The 26,384-nt window shown below is 34.9% G+C and overlaps 1 protein-coding gene across 9 annotated transcripts in view; it reads left to right on the plus strand.

The window, feature by feature from the left end:
* The window catches only part of VPS13B (vacuolar protein sorting 13 homolog B), a 781,052-nt gene that overhangs the window by 504,561 nt on the left and 250,107 nt on the right, over positions 1–26,384 (plus strand). For all 9 annotated transcript variants that reach the window (XM_044743909.2, XM_044743903.2, XM_044743908.2 and 6 more), the window contains 2 exons: positions 10,325–10,451; positions 12,511–12,654. In XM_044743909.2, coding sequence (XP_044599844.2) covers positions 10,325–10,451; positions 12,511–12,654 — 271 coding nt within the window. The remainder of the gene's footprint in view (positions 1–10,324; positions 10,452–12,510; positions 12,655–26,384) is intronic.

A 26,384-nucleotide genomic window follows, 5' to 3' on the forward strand; every position in this document is an offset into this window, starting at 1 on the left:
GGGTCCTGAGGGCAGAGATCATCACCATTCTGTCCAGCAACTTATCCCTAACGCAAAGCACTTTTATGATAAAATATATTAGCATAGCCCTTCATTGACAAGTGATCAAATGTGCCCCTGAGGAAAGGGTATAAATTTGGGTGACAAATCTCCCACCGGTGGCCAAGGTACGTTTCAGGAGCAGGATGCAATTATCAAGCCATCAGCAGGCAATAGTCCTGGCAGCTGCGATGAGTGGTGATTTGGCCCTGAGGGAAGCATCTGGATGCACACCACACATCCACTACTCAAGTCCTGATCTCCAGACATCACATGATATCAGCCAGGATCAAGTCCCCTCATTTCCTCCACTTCACTCAGTTTTCAGATTTAGGAAGTACCAGCTTGCAAAACTTATAGGTCATCATTTCTTAAGAACTACAAATTCCATCATCAACAAAGATGATGAGCCTTATTTTCCTAGGAAACTTTATGATCATCTGGGCTTAACTCAGCTATCTCTCTCCTATTTATTCATTAATTTATTTAATAAATAGTTTGCGTGCGTGTTTAATAATTGATTGAGTTGAAATTCACACAAAATTAGCCGTTTAACATGAACAGTTTAGTGGCATTTTGTACATTCATAATGTTATGTAACCACCACTTCTATAACCACCACCTCTATCTTGTTCCAAAACATTTTACTCACCCCAAAGTAAAACCTCTTCCTCACTAAGCAGTTTGTCCACATCCCCTCCCAGCCCCTCATGGCCCCTGGCAACCTCCAGTGAGCTTTCTGTCTCCATGGATTTACCTATTCTGGATATTTCTTATAAATGGAATCATACAATATATGACCTTTTGTGTCTGGCTCATTCACTTAACATAGTGTTTTGGAGGTTTATCTACCTTGTAGCATGTATCAGTTCTTCATTCTTTTTTATTGCTGGATAATATTCCATTGTATGTACACGCCACAGTTTGTTTATCCATTCATCTGTTGGACATTTGAGCTGTTTCCACTTTTGGTTTCTGTGGACATTTGTGTACAGGTACTTGTTTTCAGGTATTTGGGATATATACCTAAAAGTAGAATTACAGGGTCATCTGGTAATTTAATGTTTAACTTTGAGGAGCTGCCAAACTGTTTTCCTCAGCAGCTGAACTATTTCTCCACATTCTCACCAATACTTATTTTCCATTTTTTTGACTATAGCCATCCTACTGGGTGTCATTTTGATTTGTATTTCCATTGTGATAACTGATACTGAGCCACTCTTCATGGGCTTGTTGGCCATTTGTATATCTTCTTTGTAAAAATATTTATTCAAGTCTTTTGCCCATTGTTTAATTGAGTTGTTTGTCTTTTTGTTGAAGATTTGAAGGTCTTTATTTATTCTGGGTACTATACCCCATCAGATATATGATATATAAATGATCGTCTCATTTTCTTGATAATGATGTTTGATGCACAAGTTTTTAATTTTGATGAAGTCTAATTGATCTATTTTTTCTTGTTTCCTGTGCTTTTGGTATCATATCTAAGAATCTATTGCCAAATCCAAGGTCGTGAAGATATTTACCTGTTTTATTCTAAGAGTTTTATGGGCTTAGCTCTTATAGTTAGGTTGTTGATCCATTTCGAGGATTTTTGTGTCTGCTTTTTTTGTTTGTTTTTGTATATGGTATGAGGTAAAAGTCCGGTTACATTCTTTTGCGTGTGGATATCCAGTTATTCCAGCACCATTTGTTGAAGAGATTGTTTTTTCACCATTGAATGGTCTTAGCACCTTTGTTGAAAGTCAGGAGACTTCTGAATGTTCAGTATATGCCATGAAATGCCTTTACAGTAGAGAAACAAAACAAAATAATTTCTGATATGTGCCTATCCCTTACAGAGCACAGCATCCAATCAAAAGAGACAGTAATTAATTAACTGTTAGAGTGCAATGTGGAAAGTGCTATGATAGACATAAATACAGGATACTTAGGATTAAAGAAGAAACCCTCAAAATCAGAATAAACGCATTCTGTGCACATAGGACATCTCATGTTAATAGATGTGACAGACACATAAAGAGAACAATAAATTAATCTAAAATCAACATAGGTACAAAATAGAGAATTTAAAGAAAGAAATGAACGATTAACTCTATGGCTGGGTTTTCAGGGAAGGTTTTACAGAGAACGTAACTTCTGAATTTGTTTCCACAGAGTATGAGTGGCAGGAGAGGGATGGAGCATTTTGAACTAAGAAAGCAATAAATCCAAAGGCTAGGAGTATAAAAAAATTGTGTGTTTTATTCACTTGAATACCCAGCATGTAATATGCTTGGTACATAATAGGTACTTAATAAAGATTTGGGTGAATTAATGTGAGATTGAATAATTAGATGATTAAGTAGAGCTAGCAAATCATGTGTCCAAATGTGTTTCTGGGAGAGATTCGTTCAAATGAAGAGGAGAAATTTGAGACCTTATGTAGCTTAGTTCTGTTGATTAATCTTGACAGAAATATAAACAGAACCTTAATATATTTTTGTTTTTCAATAGGTATTGCAGGTAAAATTCAAAAGATACACAGTGAAGAACAATTTGCTCCCTCCCCTGACCAGTATTAAATGGCAGCCTTTGTAATGGTTTTCATTCATTTTTCCTGGGTACATTACTCAAATTTTGTGTTTAATCATCATGTGTTTCTGTGTATATGCTCGAGCAGGGGGAGCAGGGAAGTTAAGCATAAAGAATCATCAAATTTTATAACTTTAGGTCTTCTTCCAATTCCTTAATTTTTCAGCTGAGGAAATATATCAGGGCTTAGTCAGGCCAGCAGAACCACTGTAAGTATTGTAGTATAAGGGGTTTATTTTAGAAGTAAGACCTTATTCAATTATGGAATAAGCTGGGAAGTAAGGATCTAAAGGAGGGAGGTGGTGGATTAGAGAGATGTCACTACCAAATTCTCTTGACCAGGTGACCTGGGTAAAAAATTTGTAGCTTCCTCGGGAATCTGGGAAGCCAGACACGTCCAGGTGGAGGGATCGTAGGAGGCTGGTAGAGAAGTCCATGGGAGGCTGTTGCTCTGTGTCTGAGGGTGAACCTGCAGTTGCTGTTGATCAGCCAGGTGAAGAACTGGTCACAGAGCTGGGAAGAGTGAGGGCAAGCTGGAATCTTCCAGCATCTCTGCATCAGGATTTCATTGAATTTAAACAGCATGACTTTCAGAGAATATTAGCCACTATTTCCCTTCCACCTTCCAAATCTCATGCAAATTTCTCTCTAAACTCTGAACCATCCTTAGCAAGTTGCTATAGAACAAAACCACTACAAAAACTAAGTTTGAGGCGGGTTTTTGGCTTGTCCAATGTGTCTTGAAAATAGACCTAAGAATAGAAGCCTGGTTTGCTTCCTCTTAATCTACTACTTTTCGTTTCTACTCAGTGCTCTGACCCCTTGCACTTATGCTAAAGTTTGTTGTTAATTAATACCTTTTTTTCTTTTTCTCTTAGCAATCATTTTTACCACATCTGAGTTTATTTTATAATCAGAAGAAATGAAGTGCTGAGAACTAAAATAACCTGTACTGCTATATGCAGGTTACACTTTCAAATCACTATTGCTGTTTTACATAATGATTAGTGATTTGTGTGTGTGTGCAGGGAAGTGGTGGAAAGTTTATCTTGTAATTTCCTGAAAATGCCAGTACGCTTTAATTCTCCAAGTTAATATTAATATAACTTTCTTGTTTGTAATATTTAAAGATATAACTTGAATAGACTTGAAAACTACACTTGAAAAATAAATAATTTAGTTTTTATCACAGTACTTTTATTTGTCCCTATTACTGTCTATTTTTGATTTCCGTGGGTAATTTATCTTTCAGACTTTATTGTCAAAGAAATAATTACAGCTTATTTGTTTAAATATTTTGAGATGACATGTACCAAATTATATATACCACTCTGAGGCCTTTTTTCCCATGCATGGGATCTTTTTAAATTCTTATTGCTATGTTTGCTTAGCAGGCTGCATTTGAATTTGACACATTCCTAAAATCAATCAGTTCTGTGCTTCACAGGACTGGTAACGTTGACTATGTGGAAGTATGGCTTTGTGTTGATATTGAAGTCCCTGAAGCATGTATCATTGGCCTTAATTCTGAGAGATTGTGACTATTCACCTGTCTTTTGATCTCTTATATTTTTATTTTTGAAGTGAACTATTACCCAGATATTCACAGGGTCCTTTAAATATTTTGATTTGTGATTAATGATACATGAGATTTTTCCAGAATTGCACCTGAAATCATAGACAGGTATGTGAGAGGAAAGCATTTTCTTTGTTTATACTCTTCAACCTGAAAACCGTCACTTTTGTCTTACAAATTTGTGAGGATGTCAAGTGAATTCCTAAGCAAAATTATACAAGTTAGTCTAATTCCCGTAGCTCATAGGTTAATGCCTGGAGTGACTTAAACCTACTTGAATTCTATGATTTTGTAATAATTCCCTTCAACGTTGGCATGGCTTTACACGAGAGTATGTGATTTCTCCTTCTGCTTAAAAGTACCTGGGAACTGGGTGTGGAGAGAAAAGCCATCCTAATGCAGCAGGAAAGAGCAGTCAGTTTTTCCTTCCCAGCAGCCAGCAAATATTTCGTTCGTTACCTGTTGGCTGAGGGTGTTCTTGGCAAGCTGAAAACATGGCATAGATATAAAAGGACAAAGATCTTGGCGGGTCTTATTCTTCTTTGTATCTTAGCATGGTTACTGACGGACAGTAGGTACTCAAAAAATCAGAAAATATTTCAATTGAATATAATCATTATAATAGTATATCATAAAATTTTAAAACCTCCCATATCTTCGGTTACTTTGCGGTCTTCTTATAGCGCCTAACATCATAATTGTTATAAATATATCAGTATAGATAATAATGCCCTGATTGATCCAAACCCAACTGACCAAGCCCTAAATAGCCAGGTTACCCTTCTTCAACATTTTATTTTTAACAGAAGGAGCCAAACTAGGTGTTTTTCTTTTTGGTGAAGAAGATCAGCCCTGAGCTAACATCGCTTGCCAATCTTCCTCTTGTTTTCCTTCTTTTTCCCCAAAGCCCCAGTAAATAGTTGTATATTCTAGTTGTAAGTCATACTAGTTCTTCTATGTGGGATGCTGCCACAGATGGCTTGATGAACTGTGCATAGGTCCACGCCCAGGGTCCAAACTGGAGAACCCCAGGCCGCCAAAGTGGAGCGCACTAACAACCACTCGGCCACGGGGCTGGCCCCCAAAGAAGATTATATCAAAATTTACTTAAAAGTATGTATACAATACGTAACTTTTATATATTATCCTGTATAAATCTCTGAGCACTTTGCCTGATACATCAATACCTGTTATCACAGCTTTAAAAATGGAGTAAATTTTCTGACCATCTGTCCCTTGGTGGATTTGTGTATATATTCTCAACATGCAATTTCTGAATGTCCTTTCTCTGAGGAACTTTCAGCAATTCCCCTGGTTTCTCCTCTTCCATGAACTGCATTTTGAAGTTTTTCTTTGGAAAAAGAGCTATTAAGTAGAATTAGATGCAGGAGTTCCAGACTATAGATATAAACAACTGGAAACTGTAACCAAAGCTATTATCCATTGACCATCTCAGTTCAACTGAGTTGATATTTCAATATAGATACGCCCGTAAGACTTTCTTTTAGAGGCTGTAATAAAGGTAGCACCTGTGATCTCCATCACAGATATACCATTAACCATAGTTTGGGTTTGTTTGTTTCTTGGGAGAGATTTTTTGTTTTGAATTTTTTTAAAATAATGAGAATATTTTAACGTTATTTAATTTTGCTGATCTAAATTTGCACTAGCATTTTATTTAAATGTACCTTAAAAATCATCGTTATTTCAAGTTGTAGTTCTTGTAGCATTGTTCATAGATTTATATGTTTTTACAAATTAATTTCTTGGGTAAGTTTAGAACCTTGATAAAAGATTATGTCCTCTATCAAACATTTCCATACCTCTCTGTACTTTCCTTATCATTATACTTGTCCTACCTTAGGATTTTTTGTTTAGTTATTTTTTCTGCAAACTGAGATCCATGCATCCGTCTTTGCCATTGTATTCCCAGCACCCAGCAAAGGGCCTGCCATAATGGTGGACACTCAGCCCATGTTCTCAAAATTTCAGAGTGATAAATTTATGGAAACGATATGACAGTATAGTGTGATATGGGTAACTGGGAGATTTTCTTAATTAGGTCTCAGGTAAGGACTCTTCTAATACTTGAGTGACAAGGAGGAGCTAACCATGCAAATACTCATGGAGTCTTTCTGCCAAGAGGGTTCTGGGCAGAGCAAAGACCCTTGAGTAGGAATAAGTTTAGCACATTTAAGGATCATACCTGGCTGGCAGGAGAGAAATAATAGATGAAGTTTTGGGTAGAGAAGGACTAAATTATGACTGGTCTTATTGGTCAAAGGGAATTTGGATTTCATTTTAATTGCATTAGAAAGTCACTGGATAGTGTTCCTCTTGGGGGAAAAATAGGTTTAAACTTGAAACTAAATATTTGATTTTTAAAGTTACTATAGAATTCAAATTATCCTTATGACTATCTAAAAATAGGAGGAGTAAATCAAAATAAATAGTCATAGTTAATCAAATTATAATAATTTTCCAAATAGCAGATTGTTTATAATAAATGTTTGTGAATATTACTGTTTTTCCTATTTAGGAATATCCTCTGAAAGGGATTATCTCAGTTGATTACCACAAGTCTTAAGTTTCTTCTGGTCAAGTATCTTCTATCTGAAGCTCAGCTGTAATACCATACCAAGAAAGTCTTCATGTTACATAAGGAATGTTAGGTGCACACACAGACCGTCTAGCACTTTTTATTCTGTCTTTTTGGTGGAATATTTTGGAAACCTTAGCACCATTATTCCTACTTCCAGTTTTTCATAATGTGCAATTTTTAAAGTAGCCTTCTTACACTGCTTTAATATTTCCCACAAAGTCATGCCAAAATGTATGGAAGATGGGCAGAAGAACCTTAGCATATATATGCTGAGCCCAAGAAAAATGACCGCGGCCTTCCGAAACATATATTTTCATAAGTGTGTGTGGCATTTACCTACACCTTCTTGCTTAGTAACAGTTTCAGAGAACTATACCTTTCCTTATTTATAATCTACTCCTCCCAAAGCGTAACAGAATAGCTTTGTTAACACATATGATTACTTTTCTGTTAGTTCATTAGCACCTTAGGATTTTCAGTGTTTTTTTAATCTTCAAAGAGTGTTTAATAAGTTTCTATGCATTTAATCTTCCATGTTAGGTGATAGGTGCAAATCACTGTACCATTTCTTTGTTTCTATGGACAATGTAGAGATACCTTAAATTGTTGTTATTTTAGAGTATATCAGAAAAATATTTCTTCCACAGATCTCCTAACCTCTTATGCCTTAACGTGCTATAGATAATGTTTTTTCTAGCTAATTTTAATATCTTTTATTCATCATAGGTCATCAGCTGTTTCACCAAGATATGTCTAATTGTGGATTTTATTGTATTTATCTGAACCAGGACTTATTGTGCTTGCTGAATCTGTGAATTCCCATATTTCATCAGTTCTGGAGAATTCTGAGCCATGATCTCTTTAATCCTGTCCCTTTTCCTTACTTTCTGTTCTCACATTTTGGAATGCCAGTTAAATGTCAGACTTGCCCTTCTGTGTCTCATTTCTTTTAAACTTTCCATTTTAAAATTCACTTCTTGGAATTTTCTCAAATCTGTATTCCAAGTTTACTTATTTTTTATTAAGGTGTATCTAAAATGTTGTTTATCCAACTATTATGCATTTCAATTTTAGTAACTATATTTTTCATTTCTAGAAGTTCTGTGTGTTTTTATTCCAATCTATATGTCTTTAATGATTTTAAACAAATTTATTATATTGTCCATATGTGGTATTCCCATTATCCAAACTTCTTGGTAATGATTTCTATAATGGAGTTGAACTCTCCTCTTGCTAATAAAGAATTATTTGGGGGGGAGGGTAATATAAAATAATCTGTGCTTAGGAGCTTGTCTTCTGTGGTCTTTGTCCCTGAGAATGCCACAGGGTTATGAAAGGTCTGTTGCAACTTTTATATAAGTCAAAATGGTTATTTCTAGACCATCACAGGTAATATAAATTATAGCTACCAAACACACAAAGGGGGATTTCTCATTATTTTAAATTTTCCAAGGAGATCTCTGTTTTTTGAACTAGCTCCCTTGCCAAGACAGACAAACTTTCTTGTTCTTCCGCTTTGCAGATAGGAAGATGTTTTTCCAGCCGTTTAACGGCCCCAGATCTAGGTAGGCAGCTCATTTCAACATCCTTCTCTATCAGGGGTATAAGGATTAGCTTGCTGTCTCAGTATCTTAAAAATCAATTCCCTTGGTTTACTGAGAGTGGCTAAGACCCTGAAATCATTAATAGTGTCAGTTAATACTTTGAGTTTTACTTCCTTCTTTTGTTATTTTAAACCGTAGACTATTATCTAGTAAAATATTGGCAGAATTTAGTTCTTGTTGTAGCTATTTCTTCAATGTTTATTTTTTCTTTCTTTTGAATTCATCCTTGGAAATATTTGAATCTACAAAAAATTTTAATGGTTTTAAAAATACGTATCATCACCCCAAGTGCTATTCAGAGCTAATACAAAAGAAAAGTTAGCAGTATGTACCAGATAAGTTATAAGTTTATAGTACTGTTGACTTATTAATTTTTTTTTTTAATTTCTAAGGTCATAGAGCTTTCACATGTGGTGTTATTGATTTAATTCATCACATAATGGGGAAAGAATATGATATGGATGAGTGCTTTTTTTTCCCCATCAGTGCTTTAGTTAATGTTTTCTTTTATTTGGTTCCCTGCCATCTTTTCCATTTTAAGGTATTTTTAAGACATCATATATTTTAGCACTCCCTATGAGAGCATATGAGATGTTACATGTTTCTCACATTGGTCATTTTATGGAATTTGAGCTATTAGGCTCTAATTATGGTCTCTCTTAGGATCTCAGCCCTTCCTCTGTATTCATAGATTTTAATACTTCTTCCTCTTACCCTCTATTCACCAGATCTCTTAATTCTTTAAAATTGACTTTCTTGAAATCCAATACTTACGTGTCACAGATGATCCAATTTGCTTTTTTGGCAGACACCATGTAAAGCTCTGCTCATTACAAAGTTCAGCAAAAGATATTAGTACTCACTGGACTACTCTGGTAAACAGGGATATAGAAAGTCTTGAGTTTTATCTGGGCTTCTTGATGAGATAACTTATGCCAATTTTCTGATCTCAACTTTATCATTTTAGAATATAAGGGATTAATAGGGACATATTTGTAAGGAATATTAAATTAATGGTTCCAAGAAACTTTTGGGGTATAGCTTGCTAGTAAAGCATAGAACCATATTATTTTATAAAATGAAAACTAAGAATGTGGATAATAGACTTGAAGATTTGCACTAGCACAAGCTTTGACTTCTCTCTGATGTTTCCCAATTTCATCTTCTACCAGGTATGCAATATGTCCTCTGAAATTATTAGCAATTAGCAACTTTGAATGTAGAGTAGAAATATTATGCTAAATAACTGCTCAAAGGTGAGAATGTATAAAGAAGAATTAAAGTAGAGGCCAAATGCTGCTCTGGTATCAACTTGTCCCGGAGGCCCAATTCTGGAACCTTTGTTCCCACTGGGTAGCCTTAGCCCTGTCCTGAACCTCATTTCCCCATAGGTAATGTGGGGCTAGTAATGATCCTTACTTCACATACAGGGTTTTGTGAAGAAGCATTCAGTATTAAAGTCACAAAAGCCATTTCACTAACTATAAAGACAGTACATTTGTGAACCTAATGAGATTGGAAAAATGTCGATTGTCAAGTAGAAGGTCAGAAATATTAGAGATAGAAAATTAAAAATTATCACAAAATAGTAAAATTATTGTTGGTAACAAAAGAGATACTAAACTATTTACGAGAACAAAAGGAATTAAAAACAGACAAAGTAATTTGTTGGAAGGTCCCTAGGATGCTACTAATATGAAATGGATTAATTACATCTGAATTTCTCAGTGATGTTTTTGCTATCTTCCAGAAATCTGAAGTTAAGAGCTAAAGTTACGAAACTATGACTGTAAATGTACAAATAGGCACTCTCAAAGTAATAATGTAATTTTGTCATACCTGTTTGTAGTACAAAGATTTGTACAAATTTAATGAAAATTATCCTTGAAAAAAATGAACTGGCTAATAATTTTGTACTTTATATTTTAGCATACGGCGACATCAAGAAAGAAGAGCAATTTTGACTCCCATTTTAACAGATTTTTCTGTCCGAATAACTGGAGCACCTGCCATCATTTTCACCAAAATAATTTCTCCAGAAAATCTGCAGACTGAGGTTAGAATTTAATTTAAGTTTCATTTTGGTCTAAGTAATGGAGCACCTCCTCTTTGTATGTTAGGGGTTGTCATAGTTTCGGTGCACAGGTTATCAAGTTAGTTTATTATTAATAAGTTACTATTATAACTAATAATTCAGCACTTTCCAGTATTGTTCAGTTTTTGCTTTTCATGTGATACTGCATTTAATCCTCATAATAATCCTATTAGCTTCTCCTACTATCCTCATTTTATAGATGAGGAAACTGAAACATGAAGAGGCTAACCCAAATAACTTGTCCAAATTTTCACATGTAGTAAGTACCATGGTAGGGACCCAACTGGTCTGGCTCCAGACCATACACTCCTAACCTCTAAAACCTCTTTATAATGAAAGCAACAATAATACTCACAGTTCTCATGTGGATTACCTTACATAGAGAGTTCTACGTAGATTACCTTATTTAGTCTTCACAACATCATTGTGAGATGTATATCATTAGTAGCCATATTTTATAGTTGAGGAAACTGAGATGAAAAGAGCTTAAGTAACTTGACCAATGTTACTGGCCAGTTTCTAGTGGTTCCAGGTTTCAAGTCTGATCACTATGGTATTCTGCCTCCATGCCTGCCTAGAATAGAAATGTAATAATAATGTGGTCCATCATTACTTAAAAATTATTCTTCATGGAAATTTATTATGCTAAAAATCACAAACTTTTTTTATTATTCACAGAGTTATAGGCGGTTGTTATGAAAAGTTCAGAAAAATTAGGTAAAGATTAATGTATTAATCCAATCTGATAAAACTTTACATTCCTTCTCTGAATTTTTAAAAAACAGTGTTTTTGTATTTGTTATCTTATTTGATGTTTATAATAACCCTATAGGGAAAGTTAGGTTAGGCGTGGTATCTTAGATATCCACAAAAGGCGTATAAAAATTGTCTACTAATATCTTACAGTTACTTAGTAACACAATTGGTTTAAAATACACATATATATTCCTTTTCATCGTTACTTGAGGAATAAAATAAGAATTCTACCTATCACGAGTAAGTTCAGGGAACTTGTTGGGGAAAAGTTATTTATCCAAAAAAAAAGGATAATCATTTCCAACATGCTGTTCTTTATGGCTTTATTAAAAGCTGCTCTAAGCTTTGTAGTTAGTATTTGGACCAGTCGTAAGTCTCCTTAAATCCATTCCCTTGGATGACGAGGAGAAGGTTTGTTGGACGTTTCAAAGCATTTGAACATTGTCCACATGAGCTTCACGACAAGAGGCAGGACTTCTGCTTATTAAGTGAAGCTTCTGGATTGTTTTTTATCTCTGTTTTGCTTCTCTGAGTGGTTTTCCAACATGAGTGTTCAAGTGACTCAGTTATGCAGAACAGCACCAGTTAAGTAGTGGACATCTACCTAATGCTGCCAAGATTTTAGCAGTTTGAAGAAGTGAAATTAATTAGTCTAGCTATCTTTGGCTTCAGCACTCTAGTTTGTCATAAATCATTTGGAGTATGTCCTCTGGAGAATACTCAGGCCACACCACTTGTGATTGTAATTGCCTGCCTAGAGTTGCCTGTTTCCATCTGTCTGCACAACTAGATTGTAACCTCCTTAAGAGCGTCCTTTAAGGCCAACCTTATTCTTTGTGATATTCCTAGCGCTCTAGTGCATGGTACTTAGAAGATGCTCAGTAAATATTTATTAGTTTAAATGAGTGATCAAGATAATGTTAAAGAATTACATCATCCCGTACATATTGAAACAATGATAGTAGTTTGAGATATACAAAAGCCAAATATATATGAAATGGTGAAAAATTCTTACTGTTAATTTGTTGCTCTGTAGCTAGCACATGGCCTGGTGCACAACAGGCCCTCATAAATGTTTATTAAATGAATCCATAAAACTATGTCGAGGGGCTGTGCTCACCATTTCTGCTATTCTCATTAACATATGAACTTGAGTCTCAGGAGAATTCATCGACATAGTAAAGGCCAAATAAGTAAGAATGATAATTATTGTCTAATGGCTATCATGTTTCTTTATCTGTATTCAACCTTTTTTTCCTTTCAGGAGATTTTAGTGTGTGGCCATTCCTTGGAAGTGAATATAACCACAAACCTGGACTTCTTCCTAAGTGTGGCTCAAGTTCAACTCTTACATCAGTTAATAGTAGCAAACATGACTGGACTGGAACCATCAAGCAAGGCCACAGAGGTAACTATTACCTGATTTTGATTAGGCTTGCTGCATTAGTGCCAACTTCACATTCATTATAGAAAAACCATAGTTAAATTAAATGCTTTTTGCTAGTTATTCTACATTTAATTTTGTTCAAAGTATGGTCATAAGTCATTTTGGATTGGTGTTCTTTATTTTTGAAATTTCTTTGGTCTCTTTTCCTATAATTTATCATGCACCTTTGCAAAACTGCTGTAGCCTACCCTCAGAAAAGCCTCTGTTAAAAACATGATTTTATTAGCCTGCTGCAATTTTTAAAGTAATGCAAGAAACCTGGTCTAGCTTTCACTGAGTTACTTAACAGGGATAGGGCCTCTTTTGAAAGTGAACTTTGTAAGAGTACTATGGGGATATCTTCAATAAATAACTTCTAAGGCATTCGTTTCCCATGCTCAGTGAAGAATGGACACAACCGTAAAAGTTGAATGACTGCCTAGAATTTTAATTTTAATCCAGTGTTCACTGGAAGCCTGCATTGTAACTACAAAGCATGTCAGCGTGAAACAAAGAAAGCTGCTTGTTAGATGCTTCTCAAGATATGTTTTCTTTGCTTGTTGTTTTCCTACTTCTGTAAACGTATCTGTACTTAGAGTAAACCTTTTATAAAAACTCAAGTAAAGAAACCATTTATCTATGAAAACGACGTTGCTTTTATTTTGTCCTGAGTTATGCAGAAGACTCTAAGTTCTGTTTATTGAGAAGGAAGAGATATTCACTGAGAGCCACTTGATGATAGGCAGTGTGCCAGGTATTTTTATGTAAGTTAACTCATATATCTTCAAGCATGTTATCACAACAGCCCTGTGAAGTAGATATGGGAATTAACACCATTTTACAGATTAGGATCTTTGGGCTCTCAGAGATGGTAAGTGACCTGCCTGAAATCGTATATATATATCTAAAAAATGGTGGATCTGGGATTTTAAGTTTTTCAAGTCAATGCTCTTTCCATTCTGCCACAGTTCATGTGCCATAACTTTTACAATAGTTTCTCAATCTTCTTTATTTTAAAAAAATTATTTAAAAATGATAAAGCTCTTAACTTTCATAAATGAAGATCCTCTAACTAGCTATCTTTTACCATCCATGATTTCTGTTTGCTCAGTATCTTTTTTAAAAGGACTATAGAGGGGCTGGCCCCGTGGCCGAGTGGTTGGGTTCGCGCACTCCGCTGCAGGCGGCCCAGTGTTTCGTTGGTTCGAATCCTGGGCGCGGACATGGGCACTGCTCATCAAACCACGCTGAGGCGGCGTCCCGCGTGCCACAACTAGAAGGACCCACAACGAAGAACATACAACTATGTACTGGGGGGCTTTGGGGAGAAAAGGGAAAAAAAATAAAATCTTTAAAAGGACTATAGAGCTATATAGTCTCCAAAATATCATCTTTTTCCCAATATACTTTAGACAATTCATAAGAATACAATTATGTGACATAAAAATAAGCACAGCAAAAAATAATTCCCCATGGCATTTTCGATGAAGTCCTTGGAGTAAGTTGGGTTGGAAACAGTATTTTACATTCCTATATTATTTGTGCCAATTTTATGAATCTCTCACCTCACTGAAATCTAAATCATAGATTTCTGGTGCATTTTAGGAATTTATACAACTTAGCAAATTGATTGTTAACTATTTACCTACCTACTTCTAATGCCTATTAGTAGGAGCTGATTTCAGTAAATAAAGGGACACTCAGAGTTAGATTACTAACAACCCCTACCTGAATGTTGAGTGATCCCTCAGAGTTCCATAAATGAGCTAGGCACTGTTTTTGCTGTTTTAAAAAATGTGTCTGCAACCCTTTGTTTCTTCTTGGAGATGATATTAACTGTATAGGCAATACGCTGAAAAATGGTTAAGATGGTAAATTTTATTTTATGTGCAATTTACCACAATTTAAAAAAAACAGTACAGATTCTAATGAGGGAGGACAATTTGGCCCTATCCCCAGCCTCAGTGAGGTATGTCTGTGAAAATTTCAGTATTACAAAAGACCATCAGTGAACTGGAGGAATAATTTTCCATTCATAAATGATTAGCAGAACTTACATCTGATAGTCTAAGAACATAAAGACATTTTAACTGTAGAATATGCTGCTTATAATAAGTCATGATATATTTGGAAATAGCTGGTTACCTTTATTCATTTATTTATTTTTAATTGAAGTATAATTTACATACAATATTATATTAGTTTCAGGTCTACATTACAAAATGATCACCACGATAGGTCTAGTTACTATCTTTCACCAAACAAAGTTGTTATAATATTATTGATTATATTCCTTATGCTGTACATTGCATCCCCAAGACTTATTTATTTTATAACTAGAAGTTTGTGCGTCTTAATCCCTTTCACTTGTGGTTATCTTTAAAGCAATCACACTATAATTTTGTTTTAATTCTATTTGAGAATTTAAAGAATAGAAAAATTGAATATGGCTCAGTTATTGGGGAAGTGGAGGAAGGGGTATGTGTTATTTAAAAATGTATATTCTGACATTATGAATAACTACTATTTCATAAGAATGATAATAATGGAAATCCCATTCATCAGGAATCTAGAAAGAACTCTGAATTACAGACCAGTAAATGTCATATCTGTTCTAAGCCTACCATCTGACTTATTGATGGCAGTAGGTATGTAACATATTTCAATAAGAAGACATCATATATATTTATTGCTATCTTTTGAGGGTGTTAGTATTTTTTTAAGAATTTATTTTTTTAGACCAGTTTTAGGTGTACAACAAAATTGAGAGGAGGGTATAGAGATTTCCCAAATACCCTTTGTCCCAACACGTGCATATCTCCCCCGTTATCAACATCACTCACCAGAATGGTACATTTTTTACCAAAGATGAACCTATATTAACACGTCATAATCATCTAAAGTCCATACTTTACCTTGGGGTTCACTTTTGGTGTATATTCTATGGGTTTGGACAAATGTATAATGATATGTCCCTCGTAACAATATCATACAAAGTATTTTTACTGTCCTAGAAATCCTCTGTGCTCTGCCTATTCATCTCCCCCTACTCTCCACCCCTGGCAACTAATGATCTTGTTACTGTCTTCTTATTTGTGCCTTTTCCGGAATGTCATACAGTTGGAATCATATAGTATGTAGCCTTTTCCGATTGGTTTCTTTCACTTAGTAATATGCCCTTAATATTTCTCCATATCTTTTCATGGCTTGATAGCTCATTTCTTTTTAGGACTGAATAACATTCCATTGTCTGGATGTAGCAGTTTTTTATCCATTCACATACTGAAGGACATCTTGCTTGCTTCCAAGTTTTGCCAATTATGAATAAAGCTGCTTTAAACATCCATGTGCAGATTTTTGTGTACGTATAAGTTTTCAGTTCCTTTGGGCAAACACCAAGGAGTGTGATTGCTGGATCATATGGTAAGCGTTTGTTTAGTTTTGTAAGAAACTACCAAACTGTCTTCGAAACTGGCTTGTACCATTTTGCATTCCCACCAGCAATGAATGAGAGTTCCTGTTGCTCCACATCTGCTAGCAATTGGTGTTGTCAGTGTCCAGATTTTAGCCATTCTAATAGATGTGTAATGGTATCTCTTGTTTTAATTTGCATTTCCCTGATGCCATATGATTTGGAGCATCTTTTCACATGCTTATTTGCCTTCAGTATATCTTCTTTGGTGAGGTGCTATAAAGGTCTTTGGCCCATTTTTTTAATCGGGTTGTTTGTTTCCTTATGGTTGAGTCTTAAGAGTTCTTTGTATATTTTGGACAGACAGCATTCCTTTATCAAATGTGTCTTTTGCAAATATTTTCTCCCAGTCTTGTCTTCTAATTCTCTTGATACGTCTTTCGCAGAAGTTTTTAATTTCAGTGAAGTCCGGTTTATCAGTTATTTCTTTCATTGATCATGTCTTTGGTGTTGTATCTGAAAAGGCATCATCATATCAGATTATCTAGGTTTTGTCCTATGTTATCTTCTCAGAGTTTTATAGCTTTGTGTTTTACATTTAAGTCAATGGTCCATTTTGAGTTCATTTTGGTGAAGGGGGTAAAGTCTATGTGTAGATACATTTTTTTTTGCATGTGGGTATCCAGTTGTTCCAGCACCATTTGTTGAAGAGACTGTCTTTTGCTTCATTCTATTCCCTTTGCTCCTTTGTCAAAGATAGTTGACTGTATTTATGCGGGTCTATTTCTGGGCTCTCTGTTGTGTTCCATTTATCTATTTCTCTGTTCTGTCTCCAGTACCACACTGTCTTGATTACTATAGCATTATAGTAACTCCAGAAATCTGGTAATGTCAGTCCTCCAGCTTCGTTCTTCTCCTTCAGTGTTGTATAGGCTATCCTGGGTCTTTTGCCACTTCCTATAAACTTTAGATTTCATTTGGCAATATCCATTAAATAATATCCTGGGATTTTGATTGGGATTGAATTGAATCCACAGATCAAATTGGAAAGAAGTGACGTCTTAACAATATTGAGTCTTCCTGTCCATAAACATAGAATAGCTTTCCATTTATTTAGTTCTTCTTTGAGTCTATTCATCAGAATTTTGTAGTTTTCCTTACGTAGATCTTATACATATTTTGTTAGATTTACGTAAGTATTTCTTTTTTTGGTGTGCTAATGTAAATGGTATTGTGTTTTTAATTTCAAATTCAACTCCTTCATTGTTGGTATATAGGAAAGCAATTGACTTTTGTATATTAACTTTATATCCTGCAACCTTGCTATAATTTCTTATTCATTCCAGGAGTTTTTATGTCGATTCTTTCAGATTTTCTATGTAGGCAGTCATGTCAGCTGTGAACAAAGATAGTTTCATGTCTTCATTCTCAATATGTATACTTTTATTTCCTTTGCTTGACTTACTGTATCAGCAAGGACTTTCAGTATGTTGTTAAAAACTAGTGGTGGGAGAGGACATCCTTGCCTTCTACCTGATTTTAGTGGGGCAGCTTTGAGTTTTTCACTGTAGATTTTTTGTAGATGATGTTTATCAAGCTGAGTGAGTTCCCCTCTATTCCTGGTTTACTGAGGGTTATTTTCATGAATGGGTTTGGATTTTGTCAAATGCTTTTTCTGCATCTATTGATAAGACCATGTAATTTTTCTCTTTTAGTCTCTTGATGTGATGGTTACTTTAATTGATATTTGAATGTTAAATCAGCCTTGCATACATGGAATAAATCCCACTTGGTAGTGGTGTATAATTCTTTTTATACATTTTGGATTATATTTACTAGTATTTTGTTAAATATTTTTCATTTATGTTCATGAAGGATATTTGTCTGTAGTTTCCTTTTCTTTTTTTTAATTTGTTTTTATTTTTCATTGTGGTAACATTTGTTTATAACATTGTTTAAATTTCAGGAGTACATCATTATATTTCGATTTCTGTCTAGATTACATCATGTTCACCACCCAAAGACTAATTACAATCGATCATCAAACTCATGTGCCTAATCAGGCCTTTCACCTTCCTCCCCCCCCTTCCCCTCTGGTAACTATGAATCCAATCTCGCTCTTTATGTGGTTGTTTGTACTTGTTTTAATCTTCTACTTATGAATGAGATCACACGGTATTTGACTTTCTCCCTCTGACTTGTGTCGCTTAGCATAATACTCTGGAGGTCCATCCATGTTGTCACAAGTGGCTGGATTTCCTCATTTCTTATGGCTAATATTCCATTGTATTATATATACCACATCTTCTTTATCCATTAGTCCCCTGATGGGCATCTAGGTTGCTTCCAAGTCTTGGCTATTGTGAATAATGCTGTGATGAACATAAGGATGCATGTATCTTTACAGATTCGTATTTTCATGTTCTTTGGATACATAACCAGCAGTGGAATAGCTGGATCGTATAGTAGTTCTATTCTTAAATTTTTGAGAATAGTGTTTTCCATAGTGGCTGCACCAATTTGCACTCCCACCAGCAGTGCCTGAGAGTTCCCTTCTCTCCACATCCTCTCCAACACTTGTTTCCTGTCTTGGTAATTGTAGGCATTCTGATGGGAGTGAGGTGATACCTCATTGTAGTTTTGATTTGCATTTCCCTGATAGTCGATGATGTTGAATATCTCTTCATGTGCCTGTTGGCCATCTGTATATCTTCTTTGGAGAAATGTCTGTTCAGGTCTTTTGCCCATTTTTTAATTGGGTTGTTAGTTTTTTTGTTGTTGTTGAGATATATGAGTTCTTTGTATATTTTGGATATTAACCACTTATCAGATGTATGGTTTCTTCTAAAAGGTTCATGGTTTCAGGTCTTACATTCAAGTATTTAATGCATTTTGAGTTAATTTGCGTATATGGTGTAAGATAATGGTCTACTTTCATTCTTTTGTACGTGGTGTCCAGTTTTCCCAACACCATTATCGAAGGGATCTTCCTTTCTCCATTGTATGTTCTTGGCTCCCTTGTCAAAAATTAGCTGTCCATAGATCTGTGGGTTTGTTTCTGGGCTTTCAATTCTGTTCCATTGATCTGTGTGTCTGTTTTTGTGCCAGTACCATGGTGTTTTGGTTACTGTGGCTTTGTAGTATATTTTGAAATCACGGAGTGTGATACCTCCAGCTTTGTTCTTTAGGATTCCTTTGGCTATTTGGGCTCTTTTGTTGTTCTATATAAATTTTGGGATTCTTTGTTCTGTTTCTGTGAAAAATGTTGTTGGAACTTTGATAGGGATTGCATTGAATCTATAGATTGCTTTAGGAAGTATGGACATTATAACTATGTTAGTTTGTCCAATCCAAGAGCGCAGAATCTCTTTCCATTTCTTTGTGTCTTCTTCAATTTCCTTCAACAATGTTTTAGAGTTTTCAGTGTACAGAACTTTTACCTCTTTGGTTAAGTTTATTCATAGCTATTTTAATCTTTTTGTTACAATTGTAAATGAGATTGTATTCTTAATTTCTCTTTCTGCTACTTCATTGCTAGTGTACAGAAACACAACTGATTTTTGTATGTTGATTTGGTATCCTGCAACTTTACCATATTCATTTATTATTTCTAAAAGTTTTTTAGTGGATTCTTTAGGGTTTTCTATATGTAAAATCCTGTCATCTGCAAATAGTAACAGGTTCCCTTCTTCCTTTCCAATTTGGATCTCTTTTATTTCTTTTTCTTGCCCAATTGCTTTGGCTAAGCCTTCCAATACTGTGTTAAATAAGAGTGGTGAAAGTGGGCATCCTTGTCTGGTCCTGTTCTTAGCAGGATAGCTTTCAGTTTTTCTCCATTGAGAATGATATTAGCTGTGGGTTTTTCATATATGGCCTTTATTATGTTAAGGTACATTCCTTCCATGCCCATTTTATTCAGACTTTTTATCATAAATGGATGCTTTATCTTGTCAAATATTTTCTCTGCATCTATTGAGATGATCATATGATTTTTATTCTTCATTTTGTTAATGTGATGTATCACATTGATTGATTCATGGATGTTGAACCGTCCCTGCATCCCTTTAATAAATCCCACTTGATCATGGTGTATAATATTTTTAATGTATTAGTGTATTCGATTTGCTGGTATTTTGTTGAAGATTTTTGCATCGCTGTTCATCAGTGATATTTGCCTGTAATTTTCTTTTGTGTGTGTGTTGTCCTTGTCTGGTTTTGGTATCAGGGTAATGGTAGCTTAGTAGACTGAATTTAGCAAGCCTCCCCTCCTCTTCAATTTTTTGGAACAGTTTGAGAAGGATAGGTATTAAGTCTTCTTTGAAAGTTTGGTGGAATTCACCAGGCAAGCAGTCTGTTCCTGGACTTTTATTTTGAGGGAGGTTTTTGATTACTGTTTTGATCTCCTTACCGTTGATTGGTCTATTCACATTCTCTATTTCTTCTTGATTCACTTTCAGAAGGTTGTATGTTTCTAAGGATTTATCCATTTCCTCTAGATTGTTCAATTTGTTGATGTATAACATTTTTTAGTATTCTCTTAAAATCTTTTGTATTTCTGAGGTGTCCATTGTAATTTCTCCTCTTTCATTTCTGATTTTATTTATTTGAGCCTCCTCTCTTTTCTTTCCTGGTGAGTCTAGCTAAAGGTTTGTCAATGTTGTTTATCTTTTCAAAGAACCAGCTCTTGGTTTCATTGATATTTTTCTATTGTTTTATTTGTCTCTGTTTGATTTATTTTTGCTCCGATTTTGTTATTTCCTTCCTTCTACTGATTTTGGGCTTTGTTTGTTCTTTCTCCAGTTTCTTTAGGTGCACTGTTAGATTGTTTACTTGAGGTTTTTCTTGTTTGTTGGAGGTAGGCCTGTATTGCTATAAACTTCCCTCTTAGAACCCCTTTTGCTGTATCTCACAGATTTTGGCATGTCATATTTTCATTTTCATTTGTCTCCAGGTGTTTTTTGATTTCTCCTTTGATTTCTTTGTTGACCCAATCATTCGGTAGCATTTTGTTTAATCTCTACATATTTGTGGCTTTTCTGGTTTTCTTTCTGTAGTTGATTTCTAGTTTCATATCATTGTGGTCACAAAAGAACCTTGGTATTATTTCACTCTCCTTAAATTTATTGAGACTTGTTTTGTGTCCTAATATGTAATCAGTCCTGGAGAATGTTCCATGTGCATTTGAAAAGAATGTGTATTCTGCAGTTTTTGGATGGAATGTTGTGTGTATATCTATGTAGTTTCCTCTTCTTGTAATGTGTTTCTCCGGTTTTCATGTTAGAGTAATGCTGGCTTCATAAAATGAGTTAGGAAGTATTCCCTCTGCTTCTATCCTCTGAAAGAGATTGTAGAGAATTGTTATAATTTCTTCCTTAAATGTTTGCTAGAATTCACCAGTGAACCTTCTTAGGGCTGACGCTTTCTGTTTTGGCAGGTTATTGATTCATTCAATTTCTTTAATAGATATAGCCCTATTTAGATCCCATATTTCTTCTTGTGTGAGTTTTGTCAGATTGTGTCTTTCAAGGAATTGGGTCCCTTTCCTTGAAATGCTTATCAAAATTGTGGGAATACACTTGTTCATAATATTTATTATCCTTTTAATTTCCATAGGATCTGTAGTAATGTCCTCTCTTTCATTTTTGATATTAGTAATTTGATTTCTTCTTTTTTTTTTTTTAGTTAACCCAGTTAGAGGCATATCAGTATTATTGATCTTTTGTTGTTGTTGTTGTTGAGTTAGATTGGCCCTGAGCTAACCTATGTTGTCGGTCTTCCTCTTTTTGCTTGAGTAAGATTATCCCTGAGCTAACATCTGTGCCAGTCTTCCTCCATTCTGCATGTGGGATGCTACCACAGCGTGGCTTGATTAGTGCTGTGTAGGTCCATGCCCAGGATCCAAACCCGCGATCCTGGGCCTCCAAAGCAGACCACACAAACTTAGTAACTATGCCAACAGGCCAGACCTTATTATTGATTCTTTTAAGGAATCAGCTTTTGTTTTCATTGATTTTCTGTTTTCAGTTTCAATGATTCTCCTCTAATTCTTAGTAGTTCTTTTCTTCTGCTTCCTTTGGATAGTGTTAATATTTTCATACTATCTTTGACAAGGGTTTCATTTGAAAGATTAATTTTAAAAATTATTCCGGAATGCGATAGGGGGATTTTTGTTAGTACAGGAAACATGTCTACACCATAAGCAAAGGGGAAGGAAGATGGGCAGATCTTTGGAAATGAAAGTGAAAACAATGGAACAAACTAAGGACTATTACTAGACCCATTTAATATTAATTTTAATTATATGGACAACTAACACATAATGAAACTTTCAAGTGCATAGCTAGAATACAAGCACTTCAGGTAACAAAATGACCAGCTGGTGGTTTAGGCACATTGCCTCCCATGTTGATTATAAGTTTCCCAATATTTTTGCCCAGATAAATGTACTCTAGATGGGATAAAGACACTGGATCAAGCAGCATTTATTCGTATTCTTTGATTTTCAGTGTCTCCAAGTACAGGAGTTTTAATTTGTGTAAGTTTGTTTATGGGGTAATCATGCAAGCCACTTTTATATGATAAGAAAAGAAAACTAAAAATCATTGTAAGTTGTCCTACAGCTATTGGTATGCAGAACATTATAAGGAATTGTTCAAAAATAAAACAAGCAAGAAATCCTACCTTTGTATCATTTTATTTCAGTTGCAGTCACACAAAAAAATACAATATAAAGAATGATAATTTGTGTAAAATTTTTAAAGTATGAGTGATTTAAACTGAGAATATTAAAGGTGAGCAATTTGTCTGAAATCTGTAAAATCATAAACAATATAGATAACATACTAAAACTAGCCTGTTAACTTGAAATGGTTAATTTGTTTTTTATAATGTAATGTTATCTTTATCAAAGTAATACATGAATTTTAACAACCAAATGTTGCTAATGTTGTTCAACTAAATATATCAAAATAGTATCAGTCCTCTAATACTCCCACCTAATTCTACCCAGCCATTGCTGCTTCTGGGAGTTAACGCCATACTTCTGAGTGAAATGAATAGACTACTCTCTCTTGATTTATTTATTTTATTATTACCTATTAACTTGATATTTATTGTAGATGAGGATTCCATCTCTTTTACACTTCTCTTCCACTCATTCATGTGTCATTTTTTTTTTCTTTTTGGGGGGCAGAAAGATTGGCCCTGAGCTAACATCTGTTGCCAGTCTTCCTCTTTTTGCTTGAGGAAGATTGTCCCTGAGCTAACATCCATGCCAGTCTTCCTCTATTTTGTATGTGGGACATCACTACAGCATGGCTTGGTGAGCAGTGTGTAGATCCACACCTGTGATGCGAACCCACGAACCTCTGGGTGCCAAAGTGGAGCATGCGAACTTAACCACTACCACCAGGCCAGCTCCTTGTATCATATTTTTTAAGTCAATATAAATTGTTTTCATTATAAAGACTGTGTAAATATTGTTCATTGCTTAGTCAGGTAATATGTGATTATATTTCCTGTCTTTTATACTCTTGCTTTTCCTGAAGTTAATCATTGCCACATTCTTTATTTGCTCAGTTTCTTTTTAATCTCTACTGCTTCTCTCTTTCTCTCTACCTCATTTTCAATGCCTACCAATGACTCTACATAATACCCAGCAATTTAATTTTTCACACTTTGAAACTTATAAAATAATGTCAACTCTATTTTTCACCTCGGAACCATTTTTCCTCATATCTTCTTTTAGCCTTCTCTAGTCTCGACTGATGGGTAGGTTTCTAGACCTGTTGCACACTTGACACAAAAGAGCCAGATGAAAGAATATTGTGATTTTTGAGGTTAATGTAAAGAGTGTTGGAGAAATTAGAGGATATCAAGTTAAGTAGTGTTTTTTAATCAATATAAATTAGTAAAATTTTCAATATCTTTGTCCTACCATTCTAAAATACTAAGGATTTTGAGTTCCTATATAGAAATAGTATAAGAGTATAGAAAAATGTTGTAATAGTGTTTATTATACATGACTATTATAGTGTGCTTGGGTGTTTTTACAGTTTGCTATGAAATAGAATAGAATATGTTGTATTTTATTGCTATGAACTGTGATTGAGTGTGTGCCCTATGGAGCAGTGGTGGAGGTTGTTTTTTTTGGTGATATTATTACTTTTTTAGCTTGGAAATAATCTCCTTTGGAATTGTGCTTTATTTTAGGAATGGAAATTCTTGTTTTTAGTTGATGGTGAAAAATTCTTGCAGGGCATATGTGACTAACCTAAGGATTGCTACAAATAATTGAAACTAGGAACTTGAGAGTAAAGAAGAGGGGAAGGGACTTTAAGTCATGGTGTAGTAGAGATGTTTTTTGGAGAGATGAGGAAAGTAGGCAAAGTATACCCTGAGAACACATATGAGTGGGAATAAAGTTTGAAAGCAGGAAATGAAACTGGTATGGGAGAGGGATGCTGATGTTCTGGTCTATCTCAATGCTTTCTATCTTGAGGTAGGCATGAATAGGAGAGGCTGTATCAGAGGTTACATATTTCTATATTTATAAAAGGAGTTGGGAATTTTGGACAATGTGCATGTGGTGACTTTCCATCGGTGTTGCTATGCTGGGTATTTGTTTCCCTTCAGTGACACATGGATCAACTACATGTAACCAGGCAATAAACACAGGCTCCAATAAAATATAGATTTAAGCAGAGTCTTAAGTGGACGAGAGTCTGTGAGGAAATACCTTGAAGTAAAATCTAGACCTGGAAAAGATGTTAAGTATTTTACCATTTATCCTCTCGAAGAGAAAGACTTCTTAGGTACATTGAACTGTCATACCTGTCTGAGTTTTCATTAGGCCTTGTAAATGTTAAAAATAGTATTATTTTCTCCTGATAAACAAGCTTATGCTTAGAGAGAAACATGTAATAGTTGCCTCAAGATAGATGCTAAACATCAAGAAAACAATAAAAAATTTAATTTTCCAGTCTTGCCAATGTTTATCTCATATAGATTTCTTGACCAGAAATCCAGTGAATGCATTAAGGCACTATTCAACTGTCTTTCCTACTCTTACTCAGCAGTTTTCACTGAGGGCTTACTATATACCAGATATACTGGCTACAGACTGACAGAGGTATGAAAAATAGATTCACTGTGATCCTGCCCTCTAGAATTTTATAATCTGGGTGAGAAGTAAAACCTAGACAAATGAATTTATAACTAAGAACTCTGAGCAGTAAATGAAAAGTGTTAAATATGCTCTGTGGAAAATTAGTGCTATACAAACTATTTAGAATAGGAGGAAAAGACTGTAGGCCAGGTGGTCAGAGATCTAGCTTCACAGACAAGTTGGAATTGAATAGGCAGAGAAGAGTGACCTATTTATTTACTCAGTTAAATACTGAACCCTTCTTATGTGTCAAACACTATTACGGATACTAGGGTGACAGAATTAAACAAGAGAGATGAAGTTTCTGCTTTCGTGCTCTAGAGCTCATATGTTTGATGAGGAAGATAGGCAATAATAAACAAATAATTGGAGCTAGATCAGTATGTACACACACACACACACTATATATATATATATATATATATATATATATATATATATATATATATACACACACAACTAGTGGTGTACATCAGTTATGTTCACTTTCCATTAGCCTGAAGTTAGTCATGTGGTCAACCCTACCTGCAAGGGAGGCTGAGAAGTGTACTCTTTCTAATACATGGCTATGTGCCCCACTAAAAATTATTTTACTATGAAAGAAGGGGATAATCAATATTGAGTTACAACTGACAGCCTCAACTACAGAGACTTCAGGGTTACCTGGTCGCCAAAGCTAGGATATTCCTCAGAAAGCAGCTTTGGCTCTCTCTTCAATACTTTGAACATGTCCTCAATTAGAACCTAAAGTTCTGTACCGTATAATATGGCAGAAATAATGTTAGCTTTGTAAATTGTTCAGTGCTGCTATCAGGACAAATATTGTCGTTGCCCCATGTTCTAACCCTTTTCATCTGATAATAGAACTGCCCTTCCTTTGGCTAAACAACATTCTCCTATTCTATGTGGTTTCGATGGGGATTCCTATTACAGGGTAGTCATGAGACACAGGCCTGTCCAGTCATTGTACTCCATCCCCCGACCCAGTTATTGGTTCAGATATGGACACACTACTTAGGCAAGGAGTATTTCATGTGAAGACACTGAGAAGAATAAACTCTCTTTCCTGTGGATCATTAAGTTTAGATATTGTCATACTGAAGCTTTCTGTGACTATACCCCACTCTTCTCCTT

Source organism: Equus asinus, chromosome 12 (assembly GCF_041296235.1).
Source record: "Equus asinus isolate D_3611 breed Donkey chromosome 12, EquAss-T2T_v2, whole genome shotgun sequence".
Taxonomy (NCBI): domain Eukaryota; kingdom Metazoa; phylum Chordata; class Mammalia; order Perissodactyla; family Equidae; genus Equus; species Equus asinus.